Here is a 19,181-nt window from a genome sequence, read left to right on the forward strand (position 1 = left end):
ATTTTTTAAAAATTCATCCCTTTAATTTTTCTTCGATTCCAATTTAATCCTATCTGAACGACGCCGTTTTGGAGGAGAAGGGATAATTTCCTTTCCAGCCCCTCCAAATTTTTGGCGTGTTCAATAGGGTCCTCCAGTCTCCATTTATTCGCGAATTTGCCCCAAACTTCAATCCTTTAATTCAAATTAGTCCTTTTTGTTATCTTTAAGAATTAATTAATTTAAACAATGAAATTATTATTTTTATGTAATTATTTTTTCTTTTAAATCTATATATATGTATATTCATTGTTATGTACATATTTATATTTTTTCAAACTAATATTTTTCTCATATTTATACACATATTTTTTTAATGTAGATATTATTTAATATTTTTCATCTATACATATATATATATTTTATGTACAAGTATATTTATTTTCTTTAATAAATATTCTTTTATATCTATATAAATACATATATTTTTTCAAAGATGCTTAAATACTTACTTATATTTTTAACCCATATTTTATTATATGTACATATTTTTTATACATTATATACTTTATATAAATTTTATAATCCAAAGTTTATATGTAAATTCATATGTATGCTTTTTTTTCATAGATTCAATGTATATGTTATGCACTTTCTTTTCTTTATACGTTTTTGCTTATTTCAATCCTTTGTTTATCAATTTATGTTTTCATATTTTTTATTTTACTCTTTTATTTGATATTTTGAATGTCATTATTTTTATTTATATATTTATTCATATCATTTCTATACAATTGTTGTATTTATTATTGATATTTGTTAAAGAGGCATCTATTCATACATTCAACATAACATTACGTCATCTTTTTACTCGAATTTAAAAATAGAGTTTTTCAAAATAGAGAAAATACTCGTATTTAGGATTTTCAAGAAAATTGAGCCCTAACGTATTGGGTTCCGATTTTCTTCGTAAAATCTAACAATCGAGGATTGCTCTTTAATCAAACAAAATAAAACTTGTCATCGGGAATTCAATATGTTGTGTCCTAACGTATTGGATGTGACACGTTGATTTCTTGAGACAAAGATTTTTTTAAAAAATAAAGGAAATATTGAATGTTGGGGATTTTAGGAAATTGTGCCCTAACGTATTGGGCTGCGATTTCTTCATAAATTTTAAACAATTAGATATTTTCTTAAAATTTTATTACTCGAGTTTTTTGGACTAACTCATCTTGAAGAGAATAAAATGTTTGCCCTAACGCATTAGGTGTGATATTTCTTCTTTTTTTTTTCAAAATGAGAAAGTCTTAATAAATAATTTAATTTAATTAAGGATCACATTTTTTAACTCTCGACTTTAAGACATTAATTAATCAATTCGGTACCAATTTTTGGGCGTTACGAGGGTGCTAATCCTTCCTCGTATGTAACTGATTCCCGAATCCGTTTTTCTGAAACTCGTAGACCAAAGTCGTTTTTTATGTAACCCAATCACACCTTAATAAAAGATAGATAGCAACTCTTTTTTAAAGTCGACAACTAAATTTTATTTTTTTTCCAAAATAATAAAAATGGTTTCGACAAATTTTTGTGTCCGTGATTTTATAAATAAAAAATAAAAAACACATAAGAAGTAGGGGAAGAAGAAAAAATGAAAAGAAAAAGAAACGTGGGAAAATAAAAAATATTAAAAATAAATAAATATAATGGCGTAAAAGACACATAAGCAACTATATATTTTGTGCCCCATGATTTTATGGAATTTTCTTATTTGTTCTCTACCGGGTTATATTTGGGCCGGGCGTTTTAGCATTTAAACATGCTTCCACCTAAGACTCGCTGAACTTGGATTGAAGCCACGTGGATCGGCGCCGTTGAAACTTTTTAGCTTTCCTTCCACGCTTTCCCTTTTTTTTTAAATCCGCCGCCAAATCTGTAACCCGAAAACTCCTTCCAATTTCATGAATTACGAACAGAGGCTTAAAGCCGCGGCCAAAATCGTCCTCACGTACGACGAACGAGCTGGAGACGATGCGGTGGATTGTGTAGAATTTGGAGTCACCGCGACGCTGAAACCTCACCAAGTCGACGGAGTGTCTTGGCTTGTTAGGAGATATGTTCTTGGCGTCAACGTCGTTCTTGGTAGCTCCTTTTTCTTGTCTTTTTAGTTCTGAAATCATTACCATTGAAAAATTTAGCTTCTAACATGTAAGTTTTTTTTTCTATTTCTTGAATTCATATTGCAGGGGATGAGGTTTGTTCCTTTTTCAAAATTGAATTAAAATTTGTAAATATAACGGTAATTTTCCCGCTAAACTTTTGTATATGATAATTTCCGTAATTTGACAATGGTTGACAGATGGGATTGGGGAAGACTCTTCAAGCTATTTCCTTCTTGAGCTATTTGAAGGTCCATCAGAAGTCACCTGGGTCATTTTGTGAGTTAGAACTTTTGGTTTGATTTTAAGAATTTTGAGGTGGCTGGGCTTATATATGTATGCCTTGATTTCTCATTGTTGTCAAAATTATATTGTAGTGGTGCTTTGTCCCTTAAGTGTAACGGACGGTTGGGTGTCAGAGATAGTTAAATTTACTCCTAAATTAGAAGTTCTTAGGTATGTCGGTGACAAAGAACACCGGCGAAGTCTACGCAAGAATATATATGAGCACGTGAAAGAGAAGTCATCATCAAATGTGAGTTTCTTGCTATGTGTTTGCATTATGTTTGAAATCTGTTCGCCAAAGTAGTTGTTTTGTTCTGGTACTGAGTGTATTGAAACATCAGTTGTCTCTTTACCAACTTGTTTGAGGAAATTTCCCGTATATTGTAGGTTCCATCCTTACCCTTTGATGTGCTCTTGACAACATATGACATAGCATTGATCGATCAAGATTTTCTCTCTCAAATACCCTGGCATTATGCTGTAATAGATGAAGCTCAAAGGCTTAAAAATCCTTCCAGCGTATGGTTAAGATAGCAAGATATATCTTTCATGTTCTTCTTCATATTTCTTTTATGATATTGTAGTTTATATATGTAAGTTTGATCTAGTTGCTTAAATAAGGCATTCTAATTTGTAGATCTTGACAGGTTCTGTATAATGTCCTTAACGATAGGTTTATTATGCCAAGACGGTTGTTGATGACTGGTACTCCTATTCAGAACAATCTCACTGAACTCTGGGCTTTGATGCACTTTTGTATGCCCTCAGTGTTTGGGACCCTAAACCAGTTTCTTTCTTTATTCAAAGAAGCTGGAGATATTTCATCAGGTTGTCTTTGTTATTTACTATATAGGTTGTTTAACTTTAGGCCTCATCTGAATCTACGTTTTGTCCTTTCAGAGTATGGTGTATATCTTTGAAACAAGGTTTTGATATTCTTGCTTCCCTCAGTTTAAAACTCTGGCATTTTTTTTCATGGATTGAAATCTATTCTTATATCTGCTTCTTTCTTGAAATCAAGCATTTATGACTTTCGAGGACCTTTTGCTGCCTTCTTACCTTATGTTGGCTTCTACATGGACATAATGACTTTATAAGGGGATTCATGGCACACGTCTTACACCTTTTCTGGGTTTCCTTTTACTAGATAGTACATCATCTAAGTCCAAGGAGTTGTTTAAGAGTTTAAAGTATATATTGCAAGCTTTTATGCTTCGACGGACAAAAGCTAAACTTATTGAGTCTGGAAATCTAGTACTCCCGCCTCTTACTGAGATTACTGTGTAAGTTCTATGTTGACTTTTTAAAAACTTACAAGTTTCTTATGCTAATGTTTTTATTTTATTTTATTTTTATAGGATGGCTCCATTAGTTAGCCTGCAAAAGAAGGTGTATACTTCAATATTAAGAAAGGAGCTTCCAAAACTTCTTGCTTTGTCTTCTTGCTCATGTAGCCATCAATCTTTACAAAATATTGTATGTTAGATTCCTAACTTCTCAGCTTTGATGTCCACTTATAAGCTTTTACATTTACTTTGTAATATGAATGCCAAGGCTGTCGTTCCTTCATTTCTTAAACATTATATAAATCGCTTCATGTCTCAGGCTGGAAGTTCATATCGGAGTTGTCAATATACTATGCTTCCTTTCGAGTTATCGAAGTCTTATTAGGGACCAATATTATCCCACTGCTGAAAAATCTACTTACCAAGGTCTTGGAGAGTGGTAGCTAATGAGTTGATAGATCCAACAAACTATGTTACATGATGATTTGATGTTAGTCATTGAGCTACAGATTATTAACTCTTCTAAATAGTGTTTTTCTCATGTAAACCTGTTCTGCTCTTATTGTTAACTTTCTAAATAGTGCTATTCTCAAGTAATACCAGTTCTACTACTATTGTCAACCATAGTACTGATGCTTTTTCTCATGTAACACCAACTACTCCTATTGTTAACCCTAGTAACTGGTGCCTTTTCTCATGTAACAGTTGTATCGTATGAGTCTGCTTCTGGTCCTTGAGATGCTGCACAAATTATAGTTCTAAGTTCTTCTATCTGTTGGATAAAAATAACCCATTTTAGGGCATCAATTTCTCAAGGCATTCCTTATATGTTTCTGTGCCCCTATTTTTAAAAGCATTGATTAATTTGACACTTAGTCATCTTACTTATTATTCCTCATCAGAAGTTATTTTGCACCCTAATGCTTTCAGACATTTTTCTTTATTCTTCTGCTCTATTTTAAAAACATTTAAAATTTTACTGGGCAGGTAATTCAACTAAGAAAAGCATGTAGCCACCCTTACCTCTTCCCTGGCATTGAGCCTGAGCCATATGAAGAGGGTGAACACCTTGTTCAGGTATTGCACTTTTGCATATAGCTTTGCTAAAATAAAGGTGTTCAATTAAGAGTTCGTTTCAATTTTTTAGTTGTGTCAAGACTCAAGACTATAAAACTTGTAGAAGAACAAAAACTGTGAACCAGAATATGTCAAAAACTTATCTTCTTTTGCCTTCACCAATCCTATCGCTTTGGGCGAAAGAGTAAACTTCTAGTTTTAGAATACACCCATTACTCTCTTAAAATTTCCTGATCAGGGCAGTGGGAAGCTTATGGTTTTAGATCAACTACTCTGGAAGCTATATGATTCTGGGCATCGTGTCCTTCTCTTTGCTCAGATGACACATACGCTTGACATTTTACAGGTTAGTCATCCATAACAGGAATGCTTCTGCTTTATTGCTAATGTTTGTGTAATAGTATATCTAAATTGCAATGTAGGATTTTTTAGAGTTACGAAAGTATTCCTATGAGCGGCTTGATGGATCAATTCGAGCTGAAGAGCGGTTTGCTGCAATAAGAAGTTTCAGCAAGCAATCAGCTGAAGGGAGTGTGAATTCAGAATCTGACCAAACTGCTGCTTTTGTTTTCTTGATCTCTACGAGAGCTGGGGGTGTTGGCTTGAATCTTGTAGCTGCTGATACGGTAAATTCTCTCAATTCCTTTCTTGGATGACTACTTTCTCAATTTTCGTTGTATGAAATTGTTAATAACATTTTGAGCGAGGATACTTCTTTCCCTTAATTTCCTCATCCAGTTTTTGCTTTGCAAAGTACTATCAACTATGGGTAGGTGCAACCATAATAAGAGATTTGATTGTATAAACTTGTGTTTCAATTAAGGAACTATGAATGATGAGAAATTGGGTTTAAAATCCTCCTAAAGTTGTTCTAAAGCACACCCTAAATGTTTCCATTATATTCTCAGTACTATATTCACATGTTCTTGACCCAACTAATTTTGATAGCACAGGTTATATTCTACGAGCAAGACTGGAATCCTCAGGTAGACAAGCAGGCTCTTCAGCGAGCACATAGAATAGGCCAAATGAATCATGTGTTGTCCATAAACCTTGTTACGGAATATAGTGTGGAACAGGTGAGATCTTATGTACCAATTAAAATTGAAGGCCACTATACTTACTCCTGGCACTTGGCTGTATTGATGCAGGTAATTATGCGGAGAGCAGAAAGGAAGCTGCAACTTAGTCATAATGTTGTAGGAGATCATGTCATGGACCAGGAGGGGAAAGAAATGGAAGGAGCTGAAATGGGTGATTTGCGATCTATCATATTTGGATTGCATATGTTCGATCCTACTCAGATCAATAATGAAGAAGCATATGAGTTAAAGACATCCGAGCTAAGTGCTATGGCTGAGAAAGTAATTGCAATGCGTTATGAACAAATGTTAGGCAAGAATGATGGCAAGTTTGAGATTAATGCAGGGGATTTGATGGATGGCCATGATGTTCATATGAGAGAGAGTTCCGTCAGCAATGATCCTGGTCTTGATGAGGCTTCATACCTTTCTTGGGTTGAAAAATTCAAGGTAGCTTCACAGTCGGGTGATAATCAAATCATGGCATTGGAAAGTAGAAGGAACTTTCCTGAGGACAGGCATCTGAAAGTTGAGGCTGCAAAGAAGAAGGCGGAGGAAAAGAAGGCGGCTAAGTGGGAAGCTAATGGATACCATTCACTGTCTGTCCAAGATCCTTGTCCAATGGATGGTGATATGCTGTCAGATTCTGGTTCTGTTTTTTTTGTTTATGGCAATTGTACTGATCCATCAAAAGTTTGTCCCTCTGAGCCTGCTATAATATTCAGGTTAGTTTCTTGCAGACATCCACCTTAGCCTTCTCATTATTATGCTCATTACAGGATTAATGATGGTGGGTAATTTCCTCCATGATCAAACAAATGGCCTCTGTTGAGTCACTGTTAAATTGTGAGCCTCCACTGCTGCATGATTGCTAAAATGGCTAAGATAACATTCTGGTTGAATTTCATTTGCGAACTTCCTTTTTAAAGCATTTCTGAATCTGCATCGACTTTCTTTTGAGCACTTTATGTAGCATTTGAAAATGAGTTTGTTCCTTAATATTTTAAATGATTCTAAACCTGTTTTTTTATGTATCATTTGTCACTTAAAGTTAGAATGTATGTTTTTCATATTATGTTCATGTTAATATTTTAACCTATGGACTTATTTGCACAGGTCCATCAGAAAGTTGAACTTATAGACATTTAAATGCCTAGGAAGTTAAAATCATTGATTTAATGTTAATTTGACAGTTGTATTGATAATTCTGGAAACTGGGGTCATGGTGGAATGTTTGATGCTCTAGCGAAGCTTTCTGCTAGTGTTCCTGTTGCATATGAACGAGCATCCGAGTTTCAGGACCTTCATCTCGGTGATCTTCATCTTATAAGAGTCAATGGTCAGCTAAGTAACTTGAAGAATTCTCCTTTTGGGTTTTAATCATGTCTCTAATTTCTCACTCTTGCTCCATTTTCTGCTATGCAGAGGATGTCAAGGAAAATAATACACCATTATGGGTTGCTTTGGCTGTTGTTCAATCTTATAATCCAAGACGTAAAGTTCCTCGTAGTGACATCACTATGCCTGATCTGGAACGTTGTTTGTCAAAGGCATCATTCTCAGCAGCTGAAAATTCTGGTAAAGATTTCAAGTTAATCCATCTTACATCATCACCACCATCATCATTAATTAATATTACATCTTCAAAACATTCAAGTAAGATGATGCTCTCTCTTTTGTTCTGTTGTCTCTTAAATACTTGATCATTGCATTATGTAAATTACCTCTATGATTCAATCTAGTTGGCTGATCTCTTGCCTTCATGCATGTATGACTGCTTTCATCCACCAAAATGTCAGAAAACAAATCAACAGCTTATGAGATGAAGCATCATTTTGATTTTCATTTACAGCTATGAAGAACCCAAGTCTTGTTTGCTTCAACCATTTGGAGCCATCTAATGTATTTTATCCCTTCTTTTAACAGCTTCAATCCACATGCCACGAATTGGATATCAAGATCGATCAGATCGTTCTCAGTGGTACACCGTGGAACGTCTTCTGAGAAAATATGCTTCCATTTATGGTGTAAAGATCTTTGTGTATGCATCCCCCTCCTCTCACCTATCTCTCTCTCTTTGCAAGAATATATAATCAACTAATTTCATTTACCTTTTGTAGGTATTATTACCGTCGGTAACTTGCTGAAGGAGTATTGTGTGTTATGTTCATGACCTTCATGACTGTTTGCCAGCCATAAATTTAAGTTAGGAGCTCTCATATACTTATCTCCTTCCATGACATTAGAGAAGGTTGAATGTGTTGTACAATGGATTATTCTGCATGCTGTAAATATATGAATTTGATGGGATGATATCGGTATATTACAATTTTCTTTGGACCATTTATTTGATGGGATGAATTTGTTTTTCTTTAAGTAAAGAATGCACTTGCAATGCTAAATATCAAATGCTCATCAATTCGTGTTGATCATAGTCAGTTCCATTAAAGACGAGGAAGCGCCTGAAATTTTTCTCCTTAACATTGTTGATAAGTCCGCTATTAAAAACAGAAGATGAACACGCCACTCTTACATGCTGACTACTGTTCCTCTCTTGGTTCAATTACTTTGATCCAACGTGAATAAGGGCTTGTCCAAACTAGCTTTTGGATCCAAATTCACTTTTGGTTTCAAAGAACAAGGTGAGTTTGGAATACTAAACGTTTGGATTCAATCTCAAGAGCTTAAAAGACAAGAAGAGAAATTATTAAAATATCTTTATTTATTTCATCCCAACCAATTAAAATTTAATGAATTGTCACATAATATTTATTTTACAAATAATCATTTTTTAAGTATTTTTACTTAGCATTTAACAATGAGCATGTAAATTAATAAAAAAAGTTAATTTTCTTTAATATGTTCATTTTTGCTAATCATCGTTTTTATTCAATTAAATTTCTAATACAGTTTATATATTTAAATTAAATTTCACAAATAATTTATTTAATTGCTTAAAAAGTATTTAAATTTTATATCTCATATATTACCATATTTAAATTTTATATTTTTTTCAACCGAAGCAAGGATGAAATAAAATTGTTTGTTTGTAGTATTTTTATTATGTTCATGGAAATGGTGCTTAGTCCTCGTTCTTACCATGGTGCCGGCAAGCAACTTTTTCTCTACCAGTGTCCGCTCCGATTTGTTATCCGGTAGATATCTCTCGACTTTCTTTTCTTTGCCTCCACTTTATTTTCTTTGGCTTCTTCTTTTATCTCTTGTAATTTCAAACAATAAAATAGGTGCTTCTCCTCTGCTCGAATCGAGATACATGGCGAAGGCACCAATGAACGAAATCAGGGTTTGGGTGAAAAAGCAGAATCATCAATCAAAACCAAGGGGGCAAAATTTATGGCTCGTGTCATCAACTCCACGCCATGGTCAAGTGAGCTTGAATCCTCTATTTCTTCTCTGTCTCCCTCTCTGTCGAAAACCACCGTCTTGCAAACACTTCGCCTCATTAAAAATCCATCTAAAGCTCTTCAATTCTTTAACTGGGTTCAACAAATGGGTTTCCCTCACGATGCCCAATCCTTTTTCTTGATGATTGAAATATTGGGTAAAGAAAGAAATCTCAATGCAGCTCGTAATTTAATGCTTTCAATCGAGAAAAGGTCTAATGGGTCTGTTAAACTTGAGGACAAGTTCTTTAACAGCTTGATTAGGAGCTATGGTAAAGCGGGGTTATTTCAAGAGTCTATCAAGGTTTTCGAAACAATGAAAAGCATCGGCGTGTCTCCTTCTGTCGTTTCATTCAATAATCTTTTGTCAATTTTGCTTAAACGAGGACGCACGAATATGGCAAAGAGTGTGTTCAATGAAATGCTTAGCACATATGGGGTTACTCCAGATGTGTATACTTTTAACATTTTGATTAAAGGGTTTTGCATGAATTCAATGGTTGATGAGGGGTTTAGGTTTTTCAAGGAAATGGAGCGGTTTAAATGTGATCCTGATGTTGTCACTTATAATATAATTGTTGATGGATTATGCAGGGTGGGAAAGGTTGGAATTGCCCACAATGTGGTGAAAGGTATGAGCAAGAAAAGTTTGGATTTGAATCCTAATGTCGTTACTTACACTACTTTGCTTAGAGGGTATTGTATGAAGCAAGATATTGATGAAGCTTTGGCTGTTTTCCAAGAGATGATTTGTAGAGGTTTGAAACCGAATAAGATCACTTATAATACTTTAATTAAAGGGCTCTCTGAGGTACACAAGTATGATAAGATAAAAGAAATTTTGGAGCGAATGGGAGAAGATGGAAGATTTACTCCGGATACATGCACATTCAACACGCTGATTAATGCGCACTGCAATGCTGGGAACATGGATGAAGCTTTAAATGTGTTAAAAAGGATGTCAGAAATGAAGGTACAATCAGATTCAGCTACTTATAGTGTTATAATCAGGAGTTTATGTCAAATAGCGGACTTCGAGAAAGCAGAGGAGTTCTTTGATGAGCTAGCCAAAAAGGAGATATTATTAAGTCATGTAGGTTGTACACCTCTTGTTGCGGCATATAATCCCATGTTTGAGTATTTATGTGCTAATGGAAAAACTAAGAAAGCTGAGAGAGTGTTTAGACAACTATTGAAGAGGGGGAGACAAGACCCTCCTGCTTACAAGACTTTAATCTTAGGGCACTGCAAGGAAGGTACGTTTGAAGCTGGATATGAGCTCTTGGTCTTGATGTTGAGAAGAGACTTTGAACCGGGTTTTGAGATCTATGACTCGCTGATTACTGGTCTCTTGCTGAAGGGTGAACCTCTTCTTGCTCGCCTGACCCTGGAGAAGATGCTGAAGAGTTCACATCTCCCTCAAACATCTTCTGTTCATTCCATACTTGCAGAACTTCTGAAAAAGAGTTGTGCCCAAGAAGCAGCCAGTTTGGTAACTCTAATGCTGGACCATAGAATTAGACTGAACATCAATCTCTCGACACAGACTGTAAAGTTGCTGCTTGCAAGACGGATGCAGGATAAAGCTTTTCAAGTTCTTGTATTACTATATGATGACGGCTATATGGTTGAGATGGAAGACTTGGTTCGTTTCCTTTGCCAGAGTGGAATGCTTTTGGAGGTGTGCAAGATGATACAATTTAGTTTGGAAAAGCACCAAACTGTTGATATTGAAATATGCTGCACGGTCATAGAAGGTCTTTGTAACAACAGGAGACTTTCAGAAGCATTTGGTTTGTACTATGAGCTCGTGGAGAGGGGTAAACCTCTAGAGTTGAGATGCCTTGACAATTTGAAAATGGCATTACAAGCTGGAGGACGGCTAAATGAAGCTGAGTTTGTCTCGAAGAGGATGCCAAACCAGTGGCAGGCTAATGATGCTTCTTCAAAATTCAGCACCAGGATGCCAAAACTTCAGCAGCAATAATTCCTTCGGATGTCTTTATTTGATTCATTTTCCAAAAATGTCAAACAGGTGAAGTAGACCAAGCATCTTAACTGCAGGATTTTTGGGTCGTCTGAAGTATTGACATTGAAACCGGCGGAGTCTTCAGATAGGATTCATTTCTTAGTTCTTCAAAACTCTAATATCAGTTATGTCTCATAAAGTGGGACATCATGCATTTACTAAGAAATTACTTTCTTGGATTTAGATTTGATTGGTTGATACCTTAATCCCTTGATTCAACAAGATGATGAAGTGTATTATCCTGTGCCTGCTTAAGATGCCCTCCAAGTAATTTCAACCTGTGTTTCACTGGTACAGAGCTCTACGGCTTTGGTGTAGATATAATTTGTCATTTACACTGTTTTCTTTCTCCCCATAACTTGCAGGTACATATTCAAAAATTTCATAGATAAATATCCCACTATATTTAAGTACTTTTATACGTTGTAGTTGACCTCATTATTTTCAGCACAGATTTTATCCATAATCAATAATATAGGAGAATCAATTTGTAGGAAGTCCGGCTCACGATTGAAGCCAACTACGAAACAATGGTGAATGGTCTTCCATAAATCCACATATTATTATGCAAAGAAGGATAGGATTTTCCCAAGTTGCCCAGTCTTCTGACTTCATGGCCTAAAATTCATTTCATTTGAACATATTGTAAAGAGGAGAAACGATTAGAGAGATTTGGCTGAATTTCCGTTTTGTTACTTGTTTTATTCATGGGAAGAGAATGAAGAAAGGTTACCTTATATTAAGTTGTAATTCCTATATTGTCTACTCATGCCAAAAGCCAAGTGATGTTTTAAATTACAATTAGTTAGTTTTATCCAAAGATGTAAAAGACTGCTGTCTTTGGGAGCTTTCAGACTTCTAACAACCTTTGCCCAAAATATTATGAAGCCCCCTTTTCATGATAGGCTTTCTTGAAACCAAACTCTCTCCAAGAACTGGCCAACCTCTCCTTTATATTCCTTGCTCATGAAAAATACCTACAATATTAACATTTTTCAAAAGCATAATCAGTGTATCTTCTTTCCAGGCCCTCCTAAAGATGTCAAAAATTGACAATAACAATGCTCCATGGCACCGTCTCAAGCGTGCTTCCACACCAAGGAAGGCAACGGTGCTTGCCATCGGTAAGGCCTTTCCACGGCAACTAATTCCTCAAGAATACTTGGTGGAGGGCTATATACGTGATACAAAATGCCAAGATGTCTCCATCAAAGAGAAACTGGAACGTTTATGTAAGCAAAAATTCACTGTGTTTCAAATCTCCTTAATGGGGGTCTTAGACAATGCTACATACATAGATAAAGATGATATAATTAGGCTCAATCTGTGTGTTTCTATTTTTGTTCTCTTTGGTAGGTAAAACAACTACTGTGAAGACTAGGTACACAGTGATGTGCAAGGAGATTTTAGATCAATACCCAGAATTGGCAACTGAGGGTTCATCAACTATCAGACAAAGGCTTGAAATAGCAAACCCGGCAGTTGTTGAGATGGCATTTGAAGCAAGCTTAGCTTGCATAAAGGAATGGGGGAGGCCTGCAACTGATATCACCCATATCATCTATGTCTCTTCCAGTGAAATACGCTTACCTGGGGGTGATCTTTACCTTGCCAGTGAGCTTGGCTTAAGAAACGATGTTAGCCGGGTAATGCTCTATTTCCTTGGTTGTTATGGTGGTGCCACTGGCCTCCGAGTAGCTAAAGACATAGCTGAAAACAACCCAGGAAGTCGTATTCTGCTAACCACCTCTGAGACTACCATCCTTGGTTTTCGACCTCCAAACAAAGCACGCCCTTATGACCTTGTTGGTGCAGCACTTTTCGGTGATGGAGCAGCAGCAGTCATCATTGGAACCGATCCAGTAACGGGCAAAGAATCTCCTTTCATGGAACTCAGCTATGCAGTACAACAATTTCTGCCAGGAACACAGAGTGTCATCGATGGGTGCCTTACTGAAGAAGGCATAAACTTCAAACTTGGCAGAGACCTTCCCCAGAAGATCGAAGACAACATTGAGGAATTCTGCAGGAAACTCATGTCAAAGGCTAGTTTGACAGACTTCAATGAAATGTTTTGGGCAGTTCATCCTGGAGGACCGGCGATACTTAACCGCTTGGAAAGCACTCTTAAACTGAACAAGGGGAAACTAGAATGTAGCAGGAAAGCTTTGAAGGACTTCGGAAATGTGAGCAGCAATACCATTTTCTATGTGATGGAATACATGAGGGAAGAGTTGAAGAGAGGAGGAGGAGAAGAATGGGGGCTTGCCTTAGCATTTGGTCCTGGAATTACATTTGAAGGCATTCTTCTTCGCAGCCTGTAACTACATGACATTCATATTGGGAAGTTGTTACTTTGTTTTCTAATCTTTATAATGCCAACAGCAACTTGTTAACTCTCTCTCTCTCTCTCTATATATATATATATTCATATATTGTGCTTGTTTTAGTTCACATGACATGGAAAATGACATTGAGTTCTTTTTTATCTTTGATAACCATATGTTCAATTCCTCTCAAGCTTCAATTAACTTTTCAAACTGGTATCTATAATCTATTTCTTCTTTATTTCATCCATAATAATTGATTGAATTTATTTTTAAACTGAGTGTGTATTTTATTTTTATACCCCAATTATGATGATGAATATTTTTTAGAACACATGTTACATAGCAAAAGCAATTTTTTTATGTCAGCAAGAATTGAAAAATAACCAAATGAGTACTTGTATTTTAGTAATTTGTTATGCATTGACAATGAATTATTTTTAATTTCTCAATGTCTAAAACGGTATGAACTATGAAATCAAAACGTCAACGGCAAAAGCATCTATTACTGAAAACCAATAATAGTAGTTTATAATTAAAGTTGGTCGAATCAAAGTTGTGTTAAATGTCTGTTAGTATTTCAGATTTATCATTTTTTTTAGAAAAAAGAAAATACACCAACAGTGACTAAACTTTGATTAAAATAATATTTCAGTCATTAGATTTTTTAAAAGTGATAAACTAATCATTAATGTTTACGAAAAGTGACAAATCGTTACCCGAGCCCATTTTCCTTTACAAACGTAACAAACAGTTGACGCGGCCCATTAGGGTGCCATGTTGGATATGATTGGATATCCGTATCAGATCCTTTTACCAGTTTATAAGGATTACTAGCTAAATAGAAGGACCCTAGTTGGAAGAAGAAGAAGAAGAAATGGAGATACCCACTGTGATTCCGGTGTGCTACTGTGAAAATCCAGCCAATTTAAGGACTTCTTGATCCAATGATAACCCAAGTGGGAGGTTTTTTGGGTGCAAGAAGTATGGGAGTGGGTTTCAAAATGCAAGCTGTTTTTTGGCCTGGTTTGATCTACCATTGATGCCCGTTCACGAATTGTGTTGTTGGGTTTTTGAAAAAAGTCGAGACAATGGAGGATGCAAATTGGGAGAGAAACATATGGATAATGGTGTTGTTATTTGTAATTGTGTTGTGCTACCCGTTATAATCGATGGAACACCTTCAGCTAGTTCTCTTCTATTAACCATTCCGACAATGTGGAAAATTTACACAATAATTCCCCAATTTTGAATATTTTCAATCCCTTCTCCAAAGATTCTCTAAAAATTTCAATCGTTTTCCATTTCTCTCCTGAACGAAATTTTTTTCTTTAATCAAATTGTTTTTGTTTCTTCAATTTCTTCTCATGTTTTAATCAGTTTTTTGGCACATTAAATTATTTTTCTTTGGATCACACGGTGGAAATTAATTATCCATTAAATGGACATTTGGTCATGTCCAACGTGACACTCTAATGGGTCACGTTAGCTGTCTTGTTAAGTCTGTAATGGAAAATGGATTTGAGTGATTGATTTGTTACTTTTTGAGAACGTTAATGACTGATTTGCCACTCTTAAAAGTTTAGTGACTGAAGTATTATTTTAATCAATGTTTAGTAACTGCTGGTGTACCTTTCCTTTAGAAAAATAAATATTTTTCATATATTATTATATATGAATTATTATTTTCTACATTGTTAAGTCATTTTGTGGAATTAAAAAACTCCATTAGCAATATATTAAATATTTTTCTTTATATTTATATAAATAGTTTTTTGTCGTGATTAAAATATGGAATAATATTTGATAGGGAATGTTTAGACTCCATAAACAAAATCAAAGGGTTGACAAATATCTTATAATGGTGTAATACCCGATTTTGGCCTGGGTAAAAGGCCCAAAATATAAACGGTCTACAAAACCCGAAATGAACAGAGGCCCAAAACAATGTCAGAAACTCCTAGGGTTTCTAAGGAAACTTTCGCGCCGCAGCCACCAAGCACCACATCCCCGGATCTTTACTTGCACAGCAAATAAACGCAAGAAAGGAAACAAGATCAAAGATTGCGAATCAAGAAGAAATCAAACAGATTTTTTTTCCTTTATATATTTTATTATTAGGGTTATAAAAAAGGGATAGAATATATTGTAACGGGGGACGGATATGGTATCAAAAAAAGGATTGAAGAAATACAAAAAAACAGAAAAAACCACAAACATTTTTTGAAGGTGACGAATCAGTTCCATTTTCTTTTTCCCTTTTTCCTTCTGCTGATTTTTTTTATATTTTATTTCATTTTTTTCTCCTGTTTCAAAAAAAAAACGAAATAACAAAAGAAAAAATGAGGAATTACTTACCTGCGTGGAGGAAGACAGAGTTCTATTTGCTCTGCCTGAATCGGAGCCGGAGACTTCGTGCTTGCTAAAATGGCGGTGGCGGCGGCTGAGTTAGAGCCCTAGCAGAGGCTAGGGTTTATAAGTTTTTTTGTTTTGTTGTAAATACGGCAGAAAAATGGTTTTTTTAAAGAAAATGTTGGTTTTATATTGAAACGAAACAACGCCATATGATGGGGGAGGGGATCTACGTGTCGACCCGACCTGGTCTCAAGATCAGCGCATTTTCCTACATGAGAAATTTGCGCGATTAGTCCTCTTGTTTTTGTAGCGTGTCTAAATTAAAATTTTCAATTTCTTTTAAATTTCGCAAGCATGTTTTATTACTGTTTCAACTTGGTCCAGTGCTGCGCAGCGTTTTGGGAGATTTGGGTAAATTGCTCTTTCGGTCCTCCCCCTGTTGCGCGTGTTTTAATTTGCTCCATTTTACGTTTTCTATTTTTAAATTTAGTTTTTAAATTTTGTTGATTTTCAATTTAATCCTTAATCTTTCATTTTAGGTTTTTTTAGTTTATTTTATTAGTATTGATATTATTATTATTATTATTATTATTATTAGTATTATTATTATTATATTATATATTATTATTATACCTACATATATGTGCGCATATGCATGTTAATATATATACATATATATTTTAAAAATTTTTAATATATATACATATTATATACATATTTTATTGTTATTATTATTTTATTTTCATAGGTTTTTTATACATATACTTATACACATTTACATTTCATAATATTTATACGTTTTCCTAATATTCTATAATTTTTTATATGTTTATACATTTTTTGTAATATGTACATATATATTTATACTCTATTCAAAGCTTATTATAAATATTTTCCACGTTTTTATATTTACCAATATATTACACTTATACATTTTTTTTTCAAATGCATGAATATATTTTTTATGTATATATTTATTTTTTTCTCTTTCTTTATTTTCGAAAATGCATTATATTTATTTTGTTATAAATTCTATAGTCCAAAATTTTATATGTAAACCCATGTGTATGTCTTTTATTCTTTATAATTTCATGTATATATTTTGTACCTTTTTTTTCTCTTTATACTTTTTATTTCCTTTTTTTTGCTTATTGATTTATGTTTTCATTTATATTTTGTTCATTTGATACTTTACATGTCGTTTTTTTATGTACATTATTCATATTATTTCTATGCAATTGTTGTATTTATTATTTATATTTGTTAAAGAGGCATTTATTCATACATTCAATATAACATTACATCATCTTTTTACTCAAATTTAAAAATGAAACTTTTCAAAATAGAGATAATACTCGTATTTAGGATTTTCAAGAAAATTGAGCCCTAAAGTATTGGGTTCCGATTTTCTTCGTTAAATCTAACAATCGAGAATTACTCTTTGATTAAAAATAAAATAGCTTGTTGTTGGGAATTTAATATGTTGTGTCCTAACGCATTGGATGTGACGTATTGATTTCTCGAGACAAAGATTTTTTAAAAAAGTATATATATATATTAATAAAGGAAATATTCAATGTTTGGGATGTTGAGAAATTGTGCCCTAACGTATTGGACTGCGGTTTCGTCATAAATCTTAAACAATTGAATATTCTTTTAAATTTTATCACACAAATCTTTTAGACAAACTCATTTTGAAAAAATAAAATATCGTGCCCTAACGTATTGGGTGTGATGTTTTCTGTTTCAAAATGAGGGCGTCTTAATAAATAATTTAATTTAATTAAGGATCGTATTTTTCAACTCTCGACATTAAGACATGAATTAATCAACTTGGTACCAATTTTTGGGCGTTACGGGGGTGCTAATCCTTCCTCGTACGTAACTGACTCCTGAACCCGTTTTTCTAAAACTCGTAGTCCAAAGTCGTTTTTAGGTGGTCCAATCACACCTTAATAAAAGATTGGTGGCGACTCCCTTTTTCTTTTTAAAGTCGACAACTAATTTTTGTTTTTTTTCCAAAAATAAAAATGGTTTTGACAAATGGCATAGTAAAATATTAAAAAAAGACATGATATTTTTTTCAAAAATAAGACACATCACAATTTTGTAAGGTTATTTGCAGCATAAAAAAAAGTACATTGTCAATGTATCAAATACTAACCCTTAAAATATATTAAATAATAATATTTTTTATAAATTTTAGTAATAATATGAAAAAACAATTAACATAATATTTTAGAAATAAAAAATTTTAAATTAGTAAACGGTATTATTTATTGGTTCTAATGTAAAATAGATATTTGAATGTAATAGACATAAGATAAAGGTTCATACATGCCGACATCTTTAAGAAATGATGGCCTAAAATCATTGCTTTTTTCGAATGATATGTTCTTTGGGTTTGGAGTTTTGTGCTGAAATTAAATAAAGGGTAAATTACATCAACAGTTATTTAATTTTGGGATAGATGATAAAACAACCACTCAGGTTTCAATTCAGTCATTCAACTTTCGAAAAATAATAAAATAGTCACCACTAACCATTTTCCGTTACAGACGTAACAGAGCTACCATTTTCGTTACAGTTCCGTTACAGGCATAACCAAACTACAATTTTCCATCCCTCTTCCTCTTCCCTACCATCCCTCCTCTTACTCTAATTCTTTCCCTTTCCCCCACCGTCCCTTTACTAATCCTCTCCCTCCGTCCCTTTCCCTCTCCTCTTTCTATCTTTCTGCTTGCTGTTACCAATTTTAAACTAATCTAACAACAAATTCTTCACCATCGTTTTTGTTTGGAACCCTGCACCTACAAGTCAGTTCAAGTTTCGCTTTTGGTGCGTTTTTATATTATTTTGATTCTCCATCAATTTTATTTATTTTTCGAATTTATTTTCAATTTAATCAAATCTATTAACTTTTTGTTTTCTTTTACTTCAAAAGTTAGGGCTTTCTTGCCCCTTTCCACAATTGAATTTGTTTCGCTCTCTTTCATATTTTGTATTAGAGTTTACATAGCTTTTAATTTGAACCAAAATAAAAACCAATCTTTTCCTTCTCTTTTTTTTTTCCATTTTGGAACTGTGGATTCTTAATTTTCTTGCTTCTTGTTAAGGTTGGTTATTTTTTGTGCAAATGAGGACAATGCCTATAGTAATTGTTTATATTATCAATTAGGGTTTTGAATTTTATTT

General features: G+C 33.9%; 3 protein-coding genes and 1 long non-coding RNA gene across 6 annotated transcripts; 3 read left to right on the forward strand and 1 right to left on the reverse strand.

The window, feature by feature from the left end:
- The first annotated feature begins 1,806 nt into the window (after positions 1-1,806).
- LOC107900822 (probable helicase CHR10) lies at positions 1,807-8,214 on the forward strand. 2 transcript variants are annotated; one of them, XM_016826542.2, is made up of 17 exons: positions 1,807-2,124; positions 2,229-2,236; positions 2,342-2,420; positions 2,519-2,676; positions 2,814-2,945; positions 3,074-3,254; positions 3,574-3,709; positions 3,785-3,902; positions 4,700-4,789; positions 5,028-5,135; positions 5,212-5,415; positions 5,743-5,868; positions 5,941-6,596; positions 7,065-7,210; positions 7,297-7,449; positions 7,798-7,912; positions 7,992-8,214. In XM_016826542.2, the coding sequence occupies exons 1-17, from the start codon at positions 1,944-1,946 to the stop codon at positions 8,008-8,010; spliced, it is 2,610 nt and encodes an 869-aa protein (XP_016682031.2). In that variant the 5' UTR covers positions 1,807-1,943; the 3' UTR covers positions 8,011-8,214. The 2 variants fall into 2 exon arrangements, with proteins under 2 accessions (XP_016682031.2, XP_016682033.2); XM_016826544.2 differs by lacking the exon at positions 2,229-2,236.
- A 678-nt stretch (positions 8,215-8,892) lies between these two features.
- On the forward strand, positions 8,893-11,598 carry LOC121219844 (pentatricopeptide repeat-containing protein At1g02060, chloroplastic). Its single transcript, XM_041098348.1, has 2 exons — positions 8,893-9,026; positions 9,117-11,598. Exons 1-2 carry the CDS (start codon positions 8,935-8,937, stop codon positions 11,260-11,262), a joined length of 2,238 nt encoding a protein of 745 aa, XP_040954282.1. The 5' UTR covers positions 8,893-8,934; the 3' UTR covers positions 11,263-11,598.
- Positions 9,870-13,792, forward strand: LOC107900821 (type III polyketide synthase A). 2 transcript variants are annotated; one of them, XM_041098349.1, is made up of 3 exons: positions 11,476-11,669; positions 11,799-12,536; positions 12,661-13,792. In XM_041098349.1, exons 2-3 carry the CDS (start codon positions 12,344-12,346, stop codon positions 13,626-13,628), a joined length of 1,161 nt encoding a protein of 386 aa, XP_040954283.1. In that variant the 5' UTR covers positions 11,476-11,669; positions 11,799-12,343; the 3' UTR covers positions 13,629-13,792. The 2 variants fall into 2 exon arrangements, with proteins under 2 accessions (XP_040954284.1, XP_040954283.1); XM_041098350.1 differs by having other exon boundaries at positions 9,870-12,536.
- Positions 13,793-15,460: 1,668 nt separating this feature from the next.
- Positions 15,461-16,126, reverse strand: LOC107900246 (uncharacterized). The gene is made up of 2 exons (XR_001684846.2): positions 15,990-16,126; positions 15,461-15,647 (listed from the first exon to the last, which is right to left on the reverse strand). It is a non-coding gene; the product is annotated as an uncharacterized lncRNA (long non-coding RNA).
- Positions 16,127-19,181: the final 3,055 nt, after the last annotated feature.

The sequence above is a fragment of the Gossypium hirsutum genome, chromosome D08, assembly GCF_007990345.1.
Source record: "Gossypium hirsutum isolate 1008001.06 chromosome D08, Gossypium_hirsutum_v2.1, whole genome shotgun sequence".
Classification (NCBI taxonomy): domain Eukaryota; kingdom Viridiplantae; phylum Streptophyta; class Magnoliopsida; order Malvales; family Malvaceae; genus Gossypium; species Gossypium hirsutum.